This window comes from Nycticebus coucang, chromosome 21 (genome assembly GCF_027406575.1).
Source record: "Nycticebus coucang isolate mNycCou1 chromosome 21, mNycCou1.pri, whole genome shotgun sequence".
Lineage (NCBI taxonomy): Eukaryota > Metazoa > Chordata > Mammalia > Primates > Lorisidae > Nycticebus > Nycticebus coucang.
The window spans coordinates 14179621-14195195 of record NC_069800.1 but is presented as its reverse complement, the minus strand read 5'-3'; the positions used below and the strand labels follow the sequence as shown (position 1 = coordinate 14195195).

The following is a 15575-nucleotide window of genomic DNA, read 5'->3' as shown; positions in this document are numbered from 1 at the left end:
GTAAAACTATTCTACTTATGCAGAGCAATAAAACTGAAACTCCAACATTTTCATGTTCTCTTAAAAAAAAGAAGAGGTCACACAATCGCAGGAGTGCACAGATCTTCACCAATATGGGCGGCAGCCTGGGTCAGTTACACAGGACAGTCACAACACGTAACATTTTTAGTTTCTGATGGGGCAACAGAATTGCAAGACCTCACCCACCTCCCTGCCTTTTCTGTAAATTTGTGTTTGGACAAAAAGCTCTAAAGAATGGCTAAAATCTGACAGAAAAACACCAAAGAAAGCCAACTTTATCCACCTGCTTATGAAGAAACCCAAGAAGCCAGATCCACTCAGTAGCAACACCCATGTACCCCAGAGCACACCTCCACCACCTGCCTATGACAGAAACTCCCACCGTCTACGTAGAAATCCCACCACAGCAAGAAGGAAAAGTAGCCATCTCAATCAACCCTCGAAAGGGTCAACAAATGCTTCACTGCTTCAAATTCTAAGAATATCTGTTTTATTATTGGTCTTTAATTTAGAGATAATAAAATTCATTAAGAAAGTTCAAAAAGTAATTTCTTTTTTAAAAAAAGGTTCTTAAAAGTTGGTTTTGGAGGGAATGAAGAAGTAGGAAAAGGAGGGCTTTAAAGATAAGATACCAGTAAAAGATGACGCTAATTCACTGTCTGTCCTTGGACAGATACTTTACCTCACAAGCAGCAATTTCGTCACGTATGAGATGGGAATGGAAATGCCACATGCCTCACTGAGCTCTTATAAAGAACAAAGGAGATCATATCTAAAAGCATCTGTAAATTCCAGAGCCTAACACATTATTCTTATATTAAACAATAACAACTTAGAACCATGATCTTCTTAACATTAATTTTCCCAGATAATTTATTTGAAAAATAAGACTTAGGCTCACCATGGTGGCTCACACCTGTAATCCTAGTACTCTGGGAGGCCAAGGTATGTGGATTGCCTGAGCTCAGGGGTACAAGACCAACCTGAGCAAGTGTGAGACTATCACTAAAAATACCCAGCGTTGTGGCCAGCACCTGTAGAACCAGGTGCTGAGAAGGCTGAGGCAAGGGGATTACTTGAACCCAGAAGTCTGAGGTTGCTGCAAGCTATGATGCCACAGCACTCTACCGTGGGGAGGGTGACAAAGTGAGACTCTGTCTCAAAAAAAGAAAACAAAACAAAAAAGAACAATAAGACTTGAAGCAGATTTGATTTAAAATCCACTCATTAAAAAAAAAATGTCTGAAATGGAAGCCAAACCATTGTGACAATTTCATATAAAAATATTTAATAAGTTCACAAATTTTTCAAATGCTAACTAAGTTGAAGGTGCCTGTCAGTCTCTGTGTGGCTCTGAAGCAGAATGAAGCACGGTACCTGCCTTCCAGCAATGACCTGGGGAGGGGCAGGGAAGGGCTGACCACAGCTGAGGTGAGGCTGGGCCAAGATCAGAGGACCCCCCCCCCAACGCCCCTGGGTGCATGGGGCCGGCCAACAGGGATAGTGAACCACACAGGGAACAGCATCTTGACAACAGAACCATACTGCACATGTTGAAATAAGTCTCCCATACAGAAAAAAAAAAGGAAAAAGGTAGGTATTTTATTTTAATGGTTTATTACTAAAAGGTTCTCCTTTGCTAAAATTTCTTTAGCCCACAAATACCTACCAAAGAATATTTTTCCGTAGAACAAAAGAAAAACTGTTCATTGTTTCTTTAGAAAAATAATGTTCTCTCTAAAATGTATTCCAGTAAATAGCATTAATAGCTGAACAATCCGCAATTACCACATGACCACTTATTGTTATATATTAAAAAGAAAGCGACAAGAAAAGATTATTCCCCATAAGGAGAGCACTTTCTCACAGAAAGAAAACTTGCAATTTAAAGTGCTCTTCTTGATGTTATTTTCTTGTATCCGAACCTATCCTTTATGGATTTATAAGCCACAGTCATGATTAAAATCTCTTATATTCAAAACTCTTTACTCTCCAAATGACAGCTGATCCCATCTGTTTCTCTCAGTCCTTCTTTACCTAAAGAAAGATGTGAATTTTGTTAACATTTTCACAGAATTCTAAATGAGAAAAGGTGATCTTGTCGGCCAACAGGCTATATTCCAAACAGGAGAATCCTCCCACAGCAAAACCTCCTTACTGAAGGCCTAATCGTCGCCAGGTTCCTGAGGCTCCAGAGAGTCACTAGAAACCCATTTCATGGAACAAGTGGCTCAGGCCACGTGGTCCCTGACTGAGGGCCCAGTGCTGTAGGCCGAGGTTGGCCTGGCTCGAGCTCTGCGTGAACGAGCTCTCCCCTTTTCCTGAGGCTCCCTGAGAGGCAGCCAGACATCCTTGGATTGAACACCCCAGAGCTTCACCCGCTTACAAACACAGGAGCAATCGCCTGCCACACTGGAACAAAAAGCTGGGCTAGAGAGTGTTTCCTGATGCTGAGCTGGAACCCACTTATTAGTCCTGGCTCTGGAGGTGAAACAGCTAATCTCTCCTCCCCACACCACTGCTTCAAACATTTGAAGAAAGCCATTATCTGTGTCTGTGTGCCAACTCTTCTCCACGAAAGCCGTTCTCCAAGCTATTCTGCTTCCTCTCTGAGACGGGGCAGTGTCTGTGGGGGAGTAGAGCCCGAGCCCCCGGCTTTGCAGCTGCAGGCCACGCCACTGTTCAGCCTGGGCTTCCAGACAAAATCCACCTCAGATAACTTTCATGTTAACTCAAAATTAATCAAACCACTCCACATTTTACTTCTTAAGTTGATTTTTAAAAACTAAATGCAGAATTTAGTAAGCTGAACAATATGAAATTGTACCTCTTTTTTGAAAAATGGTCAAATATTGGCAATTTTTATGTAATTCAACCGAAAACATTTGGCTCTCTTAATCTTTCTGGCTGAACTTCCGTGTGCTTCACTTTCCTTAGTTACATTAAGAGAACTAGTCCCTCACACTTTTCTTGATCTCGGAGTCCCTCACTTAAGGTCTGATGCCAGCTGCAGTCCAGTGTCATCTGTTCTCTGCCAGGACAAGGGTTCTCAGCAGCACCACTGCTGACGTTTTGTGTCACAAATTCTTTGCCGTCCTTCTGTGCACTGCAGGATGCGCCACAATATTGGGGCTTTTATCTACGAGGTGCCGGCGCATACCCCACTTCTTAGTTGTGACAACCAGAAGTGTCTCCTAGGGGTACAAGTCCCCTGCCCCCCAAGAATCACTGTTCTAGCTCCTACAGGAAGAAGTTAATCCCTGCCTTGAACTGATGGCAGGAGTCGAGGTTTCCACCCCAGCAGCTTCGCTCAGCTGCTGTAGTCGCGCTTTCCCTACACTGCTGTGCAGACTGGGTGTAGCCAGAGTCAGAAGGGAGGTCTTTTGATTCCTCTGATTGTCTGTCAATCGACACATTTACTGAGCATCTCCTCTGTCTGGGAAAAGGCAAGATGTACTCCAGTGACTCTAACAAGGGAGATCGGGTGACGTGGGCCTCAGGTCACAGGAAGAGACCTCAGGAAAGGACTTGGTCTCTGCTGAAAACTGTGGGCAGCTCATACACTGCACCATGTGGTGGCAGTTCAGTAAGAACAAAGCGTGGGCGGCACCTGTGGCTCAAAGGGGTAGGGCACCAGCCCCATATGCTAGAGGTGGCAGGTTCAAACCCAGCCCCGGCCAAAAACTGCAAAAAAAAAGAACAAAGCATTTCACTTTTATGCATATGTTGACTTGCTATTAAACTGCATTTTAATGCTTTAATTACTTCATGTAGCATGTCTTATTAAACACGTGGGAGACCCACAAGATAAAAACACATAATTCATATTCGTTATTAACAGCATTACTTGAAAGAAAGTCCTTACACCTTTAAATCCAACAAGAGAAATCAAACAAACTCTAGTTTCCGGCCTTTCGGGCAGACCTTTTCCTCTCTGGATCAGTCTCGCTTGCTATCATCTTATACTGCTTAAAGCTGGGGACCAAGCTCATTGCACATGTGTTATAAACCTCATAATCCAAACTTCTACCACCTGTTACATTCTACATATTTCTACTTTCCTTATTGAGGTATAAATGTAATCAGTCTGTACATTAGTAAAAATAATTACTGGTTTTATAGCTGGAAAAGGAAAAAACTCCTTCCATTTACTGTGTGGGGGCAGCTATCTATCTGAAATCTTCATGCCCACTGATATCTGAACAAAGTTACAATAAAGTTTTCTTTGACAAAATTTGACTAATTCATGGCTTGTATATTGCCATGGAAAACATTAAGAAATACGTGGATATCTCATGGTTTGATATTCATTGTATAATAACATATATTTTATCACTCTGAACTTCTACAAAAAGCACATAGTAAGAATTATTATCAATAATAATAATTCATATCAGAAAAAAATAACAATACATGTCAGGAGAGAGCTGACACGGACCGCCTGTCCCAATCAATATTATTCTCTCGTCAGACCTAAGTCAAACTTGAAAGTTTTGTTTACTGCTACAGTAAACCCTTGTATTCAGTAAAATTTATTTATTTGAATAAATTCAAATCAACAAAACTATTTTTAGAAAAATACAAGGAATTCTTTATAAGGGTCACATTTTTTTACCTTCAGAAACAAACAGTGACAAGCAGTTGCTTTGGCTAACAAAAAATATCAAGTAACAGAGACATTTAGAAGTTCTATTTAAATGAATTCTAGCAGGGTTAGATTTTTTTCTTACATGGAAAGGAAATGTACCTGAAAAGCTACACATTTCTAATTCCTAACAGGGAAGAATTCTTTGGGGACAGCTGTCCTCTGTCACACCTGCTCAGCCGTCCTGTGCTACTGTGTGTAAGACCACCCACTCTTTTTTCTCAATTCTTCTTCTTGCCTTTCTAAATTGACATTTGATTTGAGAAATAATGGGAACAGTTCCAAAAGACTCTACCTTCCAGGACACGTACTACTCAGCACTACATCCTTTATTTCTCTCTCTCACACACAAGCACAAAATACATAAAATGTACAGACACACGTGTCCATAATAAACACACGGATACCCCGGAACCGTGCTGTGTCTCGGTTCCTCTCAGCTCTCACTATCTTGCTCCCGAGTGATCCCAACAATTCCCTTTCTGCACTTGTAGTATCTTTGTGCCGTGACTATAATCCACCTCCCACAATCACTGTAGTTTAAGCTTCTTAAATGCTTTTTTGGTCATGTTGAGTACTATACTCAAAAATCTTTAACAGCTTCCCGTTGTCCATGGGACGAAAACTGCTCTGAATCAAGGCTCCTTGGTGTGGCCTGGAGTCTCATCCACACGTTATTTCCATACACACACCTGGCACTCGGTCAAAACCATTCCAGTGATTGCTCCTTGAACAAGCTCTGTATCTTTGACATGTGAAATTTCATCCTGCTTCTTGTCTATCTAAATCCTATCTTTCCTTGAAAATCCTGTTAAATCCCACCTCCTCCGTGAGCTGCCTTGAAATCAACCTAGCTAGAACAAAATTCACCACAGTCCGTTTTAATAATGTGTATGTCACTTATTTGACCCTTGGCACAAACTGATCGATACTACAGGTCTTCCCTTCTGTGTCTTGTTCTCCCACAACCCGACTAGGTCTTTACCTTGGTGGGTAAAAATTCCAACATGAAAAGAGAACTGGACCTTGTGCTGTATTAGGAAAGCTGATGTGACCCCAGTAATACAAGGCCTAGAAACGGATCAGAGCACCCAAGAATGTGCAGTGGGAGAGGGACAGAGAGGTCGTCTGGCAGGATTCCTTCCCTGAGCGCTGTGTCCAGACAGAGTGATGACCTGCGTCCAGCTCTGGGTCTTCTGGTCCCAGTACGAGGCTTACCGTCTGTCCACAAAGCCCAGGGACTGAATGTGCACAGGGAAGTTACCTTATACCCTGCATTCATGGAGATGAGTTTCCCACTCTTAAAAACAACAGGAATAAGGCCTAGAATTAGTACTATTTTAACTCTGCTCAAGTCTATAGTTTTTTATTAATTGTTTTTAAACAAAACTTTTACAAAGTTATTAGCCTTCTAAAGTTCTACATTTCCTCTGCTGATACACACCAGGGTTATTATTTAATCCTTTGAACATCCGTTAGATCTTTCAATTCATAAAAATGTACTTTACCCTAATAGCATTGAATTAAAGTCCTGTGAACTCAAGCCTTGGTAAAACTACCTGCTATACAGAATGAGCACTTTAGAGACGTGTATTAAGATTATTTCCTTGTATATGAGAAAAACAAAGTCCAATTTGCTATCTCTCAATTTTTCTACTTTTTTTGGAACTAAATACTCACTTATATTTGACCTTAAATATATTTTAAAAGTTATGTGTATCTAACATATGTTGTTCCAGTTATAAGTCTAAATTTTCAACAAAGAGCAATTCTCTGTCTGAGAAATGGTGATGCAATTATTACATATCACTGCATGATGCAGGCTGTCTGGGGTTATTAAAAGAAACAGGGACGGCCAATTTACAAGGATCACCCCTGCACCTTGCTTTCAAAGCTCACAGCTGAGTCTTATGCTCAATGAAGGGCCTCGGGGGATCTTTGTACAAACGACTGTTTATTATGTTATTCCATTGTACCTCATGAGAGGAGGCTGTAACATCCGTTAAGAAAATTACCAACTACTTTGTGACTCTTATGATATAATATTGCTTTATATAAGGTGTTTAAAATAATTTTTTTAACATTGATATGGCAAAGGGTTCATTAAAATATGAAAAAAGTCAAATAAAAGTAAAATGTTTCTGGCTGGGTGTGGTGGCTCACGCCTGTAATCTGAATACTCTGGGAGGCTGAGGTGGGCTGTTTGCCTGAGTTCGCAAGTTCGAGATCAGCCTGAGCCAGAGTGAGACCCAGTCTCTAAATATAGCCAGTCATTGCTTCAGGCACCTATAGTCCCAGCTACTTGTGAGGCGGAGGCAAGAGAATTGCTTGAGCCCAGGAGTTTGAGGTTGCTGTGAGCTGTGATGCCATAGCACTCTACCGGGGGGACAAAGTTAGACTCTGTCTCAAAAAAAAAAAAAAAAAAACCCAGTAAAATGTTTTTACAAGTTAACTACTTTCTACAAAGTAAGTGGCTAAAATAGAGAAAACAGTAAGTAAATTACTCCTCCAAGTGCATTTAGCCACTGAAATGGAACCATTGTTGGTCAAGTACTGCCAGTGTGAAGAGCAGTTCCCACAAGCCAGGGTCTGTTTTACAGACAACAGAACCCACTTTTCCGAGATTAAGAGAAAAGGGATTTATATCAGGGCTTTAGATGTCTTATAAAATTTCTGGAATTGCCAGGGAACCAATCACAAATCCACAGCCAGGAAAAAGATGGCGAGCAGAGACATTCGGCCACACCTCAGCAGAGAGCCACCGTCTACTCCTGTCCTCGGTGGTCCTGCCAGGACCTGGCCCAAGGCAGGACCCAGCTCCCGCTGAGCTGGGGGCCCCCACACCCACGTCTGCTTTGAAGTGCCACAGAGGTACCCCTGCCAAACAGAACCAATCCAGCTGGGATTGGTCTGGGACATGCTGAACTCGTACTTAGAATTTCCCTTGAACAGAGGGAACACGGGGTAGGGCAGGACATGGGTGGAAAGTGAGCCAAGGGCCATGGACATACAAGAAAGGTTTCCGCATCACATGCAGACAAGGGTGTGCTTATTTCTCCACATATTCTGAAATTCCACAATGCCCTGTTATGTTTTTTTAGTCAAATCATTATGCACAAAAGTTAAAAAAAAAAAAAAAAAAAGTATGGGTAGAGAAAAAAGATCAGGCTCAGCGCCTGTAGATCAGCGGCTAGGGCACCAGCCACATACACCAGAGCTGGCAGGTTTGAATCCAGGCCGGGCCTGCCAAACAACAATAACAACTACAACCAAAAAAATAGCCAGGCATTGTGGCAGGTGCCTGTAGTCCCAGCTACTTGGGAGGCTGAGGCAAGAGAATCGCTTAAGCCCAAGAGATTGAGGTTGCTGTGAGCTGAGACGCCATGGCACTTTACCCAGGGCGACAGCTTGAGACTGTCTCAAAAAAAAAAAAAAAAAAAAAAGAAAGAAAGAAAGAAAAAAGATCAACACCTTATCAGAAAAATAAAAACATGAAGCTAATCAAGGAGTTGCTGTTCTCCTTTTGTCTTCTAGTCAGACAGATTGACCTGAGCCCCATGCTCTTAAGAGCTATCTCTTGTCACACTGTATTCTATTACATGGCAACTTTGTGCTGGTAGGGTTCAAATTTGTAGCTAGTTACCTCAGGGCAGAAAAATACTACTCCACCTGAGAGAAGCTTTTTTTATGTGTTACAAAATACAAGGATATGGATGAAAATGACAATGATACACATTTCCCCAAATTTCTATATGCAAATTACAACAATAATTTGCATTAATATAAGCTTTGCATTTAAAAGAGAATTTAACTTTGATGTACAACAGACAAATTACATTAAGACAGTAAATCTGTAAGTCATTGTTAAGAAATAGTTCACTTATTTCAAGTAAAGAAAACTTTCCAGTCTTTGATATATGTTCTTACAAACATGAAAATAAAATTCCTTTCTTCAAATGTCCTTTTCCATTTCACACATAGTGATCTTTCCATCTGTTTTAAATAACCATGAATATAATAGGAACTGTTTTTAATAAATCCAAATCATGGCTCCTTTTATGTCAAAATTTTGGGGGGAAGACTGAGGTGAAAAGCAGCTTAGGCATTAGGAGGAACTAAGACCAACAAGAGACAGCTTTAGAAAAAGAGCCTCTGAGATGATGGAGAACTGGGAAGGCAGCCGCAGAAAGGCATCTGCAGGGGCACTCGAGTCAGGGGGATTCTGGAGTGGCGTGTGACCAAGGCAGAGCCCAGGTCCAATAACACCAAGGGCGGTTTGACCGATACATGAGCGTGAAATCAGTGAGGACACAGCTGGTGGAGGAAGCCAAGCCCGCATGTGAATTCTAACGGCCTTCTTAATGCGTGGTGTTGGACAAAAGTTCTAGGGTTTTTTTTTTTTTCAACCTTTGTTATTTATAAAAATTTATAAAATGGGCCAGGATATTTATCTAGCTGAGGTGCAGAGAATAATCTCTGGGACTCCATCATGAGTCCCCAGCACAGAGGCACTGTGGGTGCGGGGGAAATGGACGCCCCTGACGGCACCCAGCAAGCACAAGAGGATGGCGGGGAGACCCCTCGCAGGTAGGCCAGGCAGCGCTATGTGTCACCCAGAATTTTCTTCATAATTTACAGTTTAAAATTGTTTATGCCTCAGTTATTTTCTACATCAGTAAAACAGTATCAATTTGTTTTTAAAAATCAATCATTGCCAAGAGAAAAAAGAGAGTTATTTCAAAGCATGTTTTCAATCACAATTATAAACCACAAATCCATACTATGTACATACTGTGGGGAAATACTATTTGATACGGTCACTGTGTTAGCTATTAAATTATTAAGTCATTAGGACAGCTACAAGTGATTAAAACAACAACAAAAACAGCTGTTTTGGAATGCATTATGTTTTGAATTCTGGCTGTTTGGTATATATATCATCATGTTTTAGGATAAAAATGACTCCACTTGCTTATATAATGAATTTGCTATCACATTAGATCAGCGGTTCTCAACCTGTGGGTCGCAACCCCTTTGGGGGTCTCCTGCATATCAGATATTCACATTACAATTCATAACAGAAACAAAATTACAGTTGTGAAGTAGCAACAAAAATAATTTTAGGGTTGGGAGTCACCACAACATGAGGAACTGTATTAAAGGGTCACAGCATTAGGAAGGTTGAGAACCAGTGCATTAGATAAACCACAAATGTACATGATTGTTTGAAAACACAGGGAAATTCGTGAGATATCTATTTTACAAATACTCAAGGTTTTTTTTTTTTTAATTTAAAGAAAAAAGGAGTTTTCAATTACTATAGACACCAATATGCCTTAAACGATTTTTTTAACGCATCCTAGAGCTTATTTAAATTCAGTACTTTATTGGTCATTCCTGACGTAATTTTGATGCTCTTAGATGTAGGAAAGTGCTTTGTAAAATGACCCTGCCACACACTTGATAATGTTCAAAACGGTCTTCAATCTCTCAGCAGGTTTACAGCTGAGTCAGGCAGACAAGTGTGCCACCCAGAGGCAGGAGGAGGAAACGCACCCTGGATTTTATTTGTTAGTCAAAACTACTAAATGTTCAATTGTTACTAATTATTTTCTATTAGTTATCTTATTTAAAAACCCAGAGAGTTCTTTATAAGGTACTCTCTGCATAAACAAACCATTTTTGGCAGGTTACATCAAAGTGCAGCTGTTTGAGATCTTGTAAAACAGAAACAAGCCCTGAGATTGTACCTGTGACAAAGTTTGACAATTAAAAAATTGAATTTAACTGTCTTTTCTTTTTCTTTTTTTTTGGCCGGGGATGGGTTTGAACCCACCACCTCCGGCATATGGGACCGGCACCCTACTCCTTGAGCCACAGGCGCCGCCCAACTGTCTTTTCTTTTTATAATTAATGTAACATGCTTTTTCAAAAGTACATATAAGTTATGGAATAACCACCATGACCTATTAGACATGTGGACCAAACGTTAAACTAATTACCGAAGACATTTCTTACTTAAATAAGAAGAGTTTCTTTCATTAGAAGGTCTTCTGTGTAATTTTCTTCTGGCAAAGGAATAAGTCTACTTAGAGTAATTCTATTTGGCAGACAGGGCTTCTAAAATATATACCAATAACTGTTTAGGTTAAAGAAAATAGTCAACTCTATAAACATAAATAAAAACTCTAAGTTCTAAATAGGGATTTATGATATCCCCACTTTGCTTTAGAAGTCTGAATGTGCAGATCACTGCTAGCACTGGACTAGATTTTAAGATTTAGATATTTTACGGTGAACTACAAAAGATAACTGAGCCTTCACCTAAAAAAAATGGTATACATTAAAATGGGAAAATGATTTGTAAATCATACTTTTTAGGTTCTTAAATGCTAGAATACATTCATATTTTACTTTATCACTTCATTTCCACACCAACACACCTTAAAATAAAAACATGATTCTAAACTTCACCTATTGATATGACTTTCTAGAAAACTCATTCTGAGGAATGCTAAGTATTTGTTGCCAACTTCCACTTTGTTTCTATTAAATAGGAAGATTCTCTAGTTAATTATTACTTCCAAGTAAACTTTTTTCCTGGAAACACTACTTTAAAAGATTGTCAGGTAAACCCTCCTCTCTAGGTTCTGTAACTGAGGGGTTCATTGTGATCTGGGAGAGCTAATCGTCTTTCCTGTGTTATAACCCCTTAACGTTCCATATGCCCTAAGTTGCATCATTCTGTAAAAGGTGCTGCCACTTGCAGTGATGGCTGTAAAATATTTGAGCAGAGTACAGGAACAATGCTACCTCGTGTTGCTACTGTTGCACAGGCACACTTAGTAAGTGTCTACACGCTACCTCTTCTACATGCTGCTAAATCAGAGCACATGTGACAAGGACAGCTTACTAGGACAGTATGGTTACTACCTCAGATCAAAGCTCAACGATTAAAGCTCCAAGTATCAGGGAATCTATTACAAAATCGTTAAATAGAGCCCAACGGTTGAAAGGTGCAAGTGCACTGTGAAGCAATTAAAAAAAAAAAAAAAAACTAACCAGAAAAATGATCTCCTATGTGTATCTTAGGGGTATCAAAAGGTCTGCGTCCTCATCATACCTACAAAGAATAGAAGAATCACAGAAAGGACTGCTGCACGGGAGCTAACAAACGATCCAAGTTCATTGATTAGTATTTACAATTTTAAGGGTAAATTTTGAAACGCTCCTCATATTTCCAATTGATAAGAAAATCTCGTGATGAAATGCCTTAAAATTTCTTGGATCTTTCCTATTCCTTTCTTCCCATCTCCAATGCTACCATCTTAGTTCTCATCTTGTGTTAAATCTGTATTAGTTTAACCACTTTCTAATTATTCCCTATCTTCAAGCCCCATCTCCTCCTAATGCCACGGCCACATTTTTAAATCCATCTTCCAGATGGAATCCAGAACAATCTCTATGAAGTAGATATCAATAACTAACTGCTGGGTAAAGTCTTTCGCAAAAACATCCTAACTACTAAAATAGAGTTCTAAAACATTTTTTTTTTTTTTTTTTGTTGAGACAGGGTCCCACCCTATGCCCCTGAGCAGAGTGCAGTGGGCGTGGTAGCTCACCACAACTTCAGACTCGGGCTGCGGGTACCCCGCTGCCTCAGCCTCCGGAAGCCGCTGGGATTACAGGCGCTCGCCGCAGCACCGGCTGGGTTTTTCCATTTTTTTCACGAGTCGGGGTCTCACTGTCGCTCAGGCGAGTCTCGAACTCCTGAGCTCAAGCGATTCTCCCTCCTCAGCCTCCCACAGTGCTGGGATTACAGGCGTGAGCCACTGCGCCCGGCTCTAAAACATTTTTTAAAGAATCACCCTCTTCAAACAGTATCAAATGCAGAACCCAAACAAAAATAGTTGAAATTGTATCCTGAGGTTGACAGCACAGGCTGAGAGAGGTCAGATCATAGGGGCTACAGAATAAAATTCAAATTTATTCAGCACAAGGCGAAATCAGTGGAGAGAAGAGGCCAAGATATAAGACCTATTTACATTTCTGGAAGACCACTGTGGTTGCTGTGTATAAAACAGTTGACTGCTGAGAAATGCAACATTTCTGATATATTTTTATAAACTTGAAACCTTTAAAGAGTGATATGAAGTTTCCAATTAATGGGAAATTATGATCAATTAGTCACAGAATACCTGATCCTCGCTGGTTAATCCCAAGTGCATCACAAGGTAAAAATGCACCAGGAAATCTGAGTTTGGCAGAACGTCCTGGCGTCTGGTCATCATGGCACAGATCAGCCTGTAGGCTTGCAGCTTGCCTTCCTTATACTCATTTGGCAATGTTGTTGCCTGCCAAGGAGATGATGTTTCAGATTAAATCAAGTCCAGATGCAGAGCATTTTAACATTTCATGTCTCAGTTTTCCGTTAAGAGTTGTTTACAGAGATGTGGAATGTAGTAGCTTTAGTAAGACGCAGTCTGTCTTCAAAACGTTTGGTCTTGAGCAATTACGTTTTTTTAACTCAATTTCAGAAAGGAAGAGGAAATTGCAATAAAGAAGTAAACACATATTCACTTGCCTTAAATAGCCATGATGCAAACATTCTGAGTGGTGGGACCAAGAGTGGAGGAGACGGGGAAGACTGGTTATCCAGACTTATTGCAAGATTGTCCCGTATCTAGTTCACAAAGAGGAGAATTTTAGGGAAGATAACACTTATCCAAACAGTATTTCAACATTGTCTTCCACAAATACCTGCTTCTAATTAAATTCAAATAAGTTGAGTGAAAACCTATAGTTTTTCCTTTATTGTAAGATCTATTGTCTTTTTGAACTGTGTGTCCGGTTTACTGTATGTAGTTTTAGATTTAAATACAAAACAAGGGCATCATTTGTCCTTCAATGATAATGCACGGAAAGGTCCTCAACTCCAGATGATAAGGAATTATTTAGTATGTTATACCATACAAACGTGAATAATGTTTTGAAAAAACATTTAACACAGTAAAAATGTATGTTAGAACCAAAACAAAAACTAAAATGAAAATTGTATGTACTCTAAGATTCTACTTCAGTAAAAATCTTATTCCAGAGAAATAAGACTATATATTCATATTGGTTATTTCTATGGGTGGTGATGTTAATTTTCTTCTTTGCTTTTTTCCCTACATTTTTCAAATTTTGTACAATACAACCAGCATCAGTTTTAAAAGAGAAAAACAAACTATTTATTATCCTATTTTTATCATTTTTTAATTTTATCATGTTTTAGTATCTATAGTAATTTTCTACTTTTGCACCATATAACTTTGTGCATTTATAAAATATTCGAATTATATGCACCATGATTTATTCTTTGATAATTAAGTGTACTATGTTTAAATGTCAAATTTGTGTTCTAGAATATGTTCAGCAGGTAATTAAAACACAGTTCTTACATTAAATGAGGAACCAATTTTCTAGCATTAGAATAAAAAGTAACAGCAGGACATACCTTTGCTAGTTTGTACCAGAGTTCATAGAGATAACCAAAAACTTTGGCATGGATCTTGGGTGACTGGATATTATTCACGTCTCCCAGGATTCCCAGGACTCTGCGCCATAGCACGGCAGCGGAGTCTGGGTACCAGCCAGCCAGGCTCCCTCCAGAGATTATGCTGCAGTCATCTGCCAGGCATTCACTGCTGTCTGCGGAGAGAAACGTGTTTTAGCCCTGTGAACATAATCCTGAGTTCATCATCACAGCTTTTTTTCCCCTCTAATGCAAATTACCTATACTTAAATTTTTATGCATTCAGAGTAAAATAAGGTAAGAATGTGAAAAATGTTGAAAATTTAAAAGGATAGAAAAGCAGGATCAATGAAGAAAAGTCAAATGATTTTGATTCTTCAAACTAAAATGGCAACAAGCTAGAGAGGGCATAACAATTCCCAGAGATCCTGTGAAGGACTTCAGAAATCAGGGGAGGGAAAGATGGGGACCCTGAAGTAGGACAGGCGGGAAACCATGGAGGTGACTGTCATTGTTAAGGACAGTTTACAAGGGCAAAGTCTGCACACAAGAGCTGCTCCTCCCTTGTAGGTTTCATCCCTTTTAGGTTTTAAGGAAGGTATGTATTTATGTAATGGTGACATAAACCACCCCATAACTGAGATAGGGAAGAATCCTGTCAGTCCAAAACATGTCCCCTTTTAAAGGGTCGCCTCCCTCTACTCAGCCGTCACAACCACCGCTCAGTTTCCTGTTCATATAGTTTTGCCTTTTCCAGAATGTTATTTACATGGAGTCCTACGGTACACAGCCTTTTGTCAGGTCTCTGTGACTTAGCGAGATACATGGCTGTGTACAACAGTAGTCTGGCCTTCCTACTGCTCATCAATATTCCATTTTACAGATATATTAGAGTTTATCCACTTGGTAGTTGAAGGACATTTAAACTGGTTTTGGCTCCAGTCTGCACTCCTACCAACAAAGTACAAGAGACACACTTGTCTCACACCCACACCAGCACTTGGTACCCTCAGTCTTTAAAATTCTAACCATTCCGACAGGTGTGAAGTGGTGTCTCACTGAGGTTTTCGTGTGTGTTTCTCTAATGACTGAAGACGCTAAGTGTGCCGCGACATGTGACCCAGACTGGAGAGCACACCGGCTGTGCAGCTGTCGGGGATAGCCAGTCAGGGAGAAGGGTCAGGGCAAAAGTCAGAGATGGCAGTGTGGTCGCAAATTCCAGGCACAAGCATGTCTTTGTAATATATATTTAATTATGAAATACAAAGTAACAGACTTGGAAACAAAGAAGTTGAATTATGGAATTTTGTTCTTTGGATGCCAATGCTGCAGGATGGCTAAAGATCGGGGAAGTTTGGGTTGATTCAATCTTCAGCTTTCTAAAATCACGTG

At 40.1% G+C, this 15575-nt stretch overlaps 1 protein-coding gene across 6 annotated transcripts in view; it reads right to left on the bottom strand.

Annotated features, from left to right (window-relative positions):
- Positions 1-15575, bottom strand: part of RALGAPA2 (Ral GTPase activating protein catalytic subunit alpha 2) — a 382487-nt gene that overhangs the window by 184268 nt on the left and 182644 nt on the right. For all 6 annotated transcript variants that reach the window (XM_053574245.1, XM_053574242.1, XM_053574243.1 and 3 more), the window contains 3 exons: positions 14166-14359; positions 13251-13349; positions 12865-13020 (listed from right to left, as the gene is read on the bottom strand). In XM_053574245.1, the coding sequence (XP_053430220.1) occupies positions 12865-13020; positions 13251-13349; positions 14166-14359 (449 nt within the window). The remainder of the gene's footprint in view (positions 1-12864; positions 13021-13250; positions 13350-14165; positions 14360-15575) is intronic.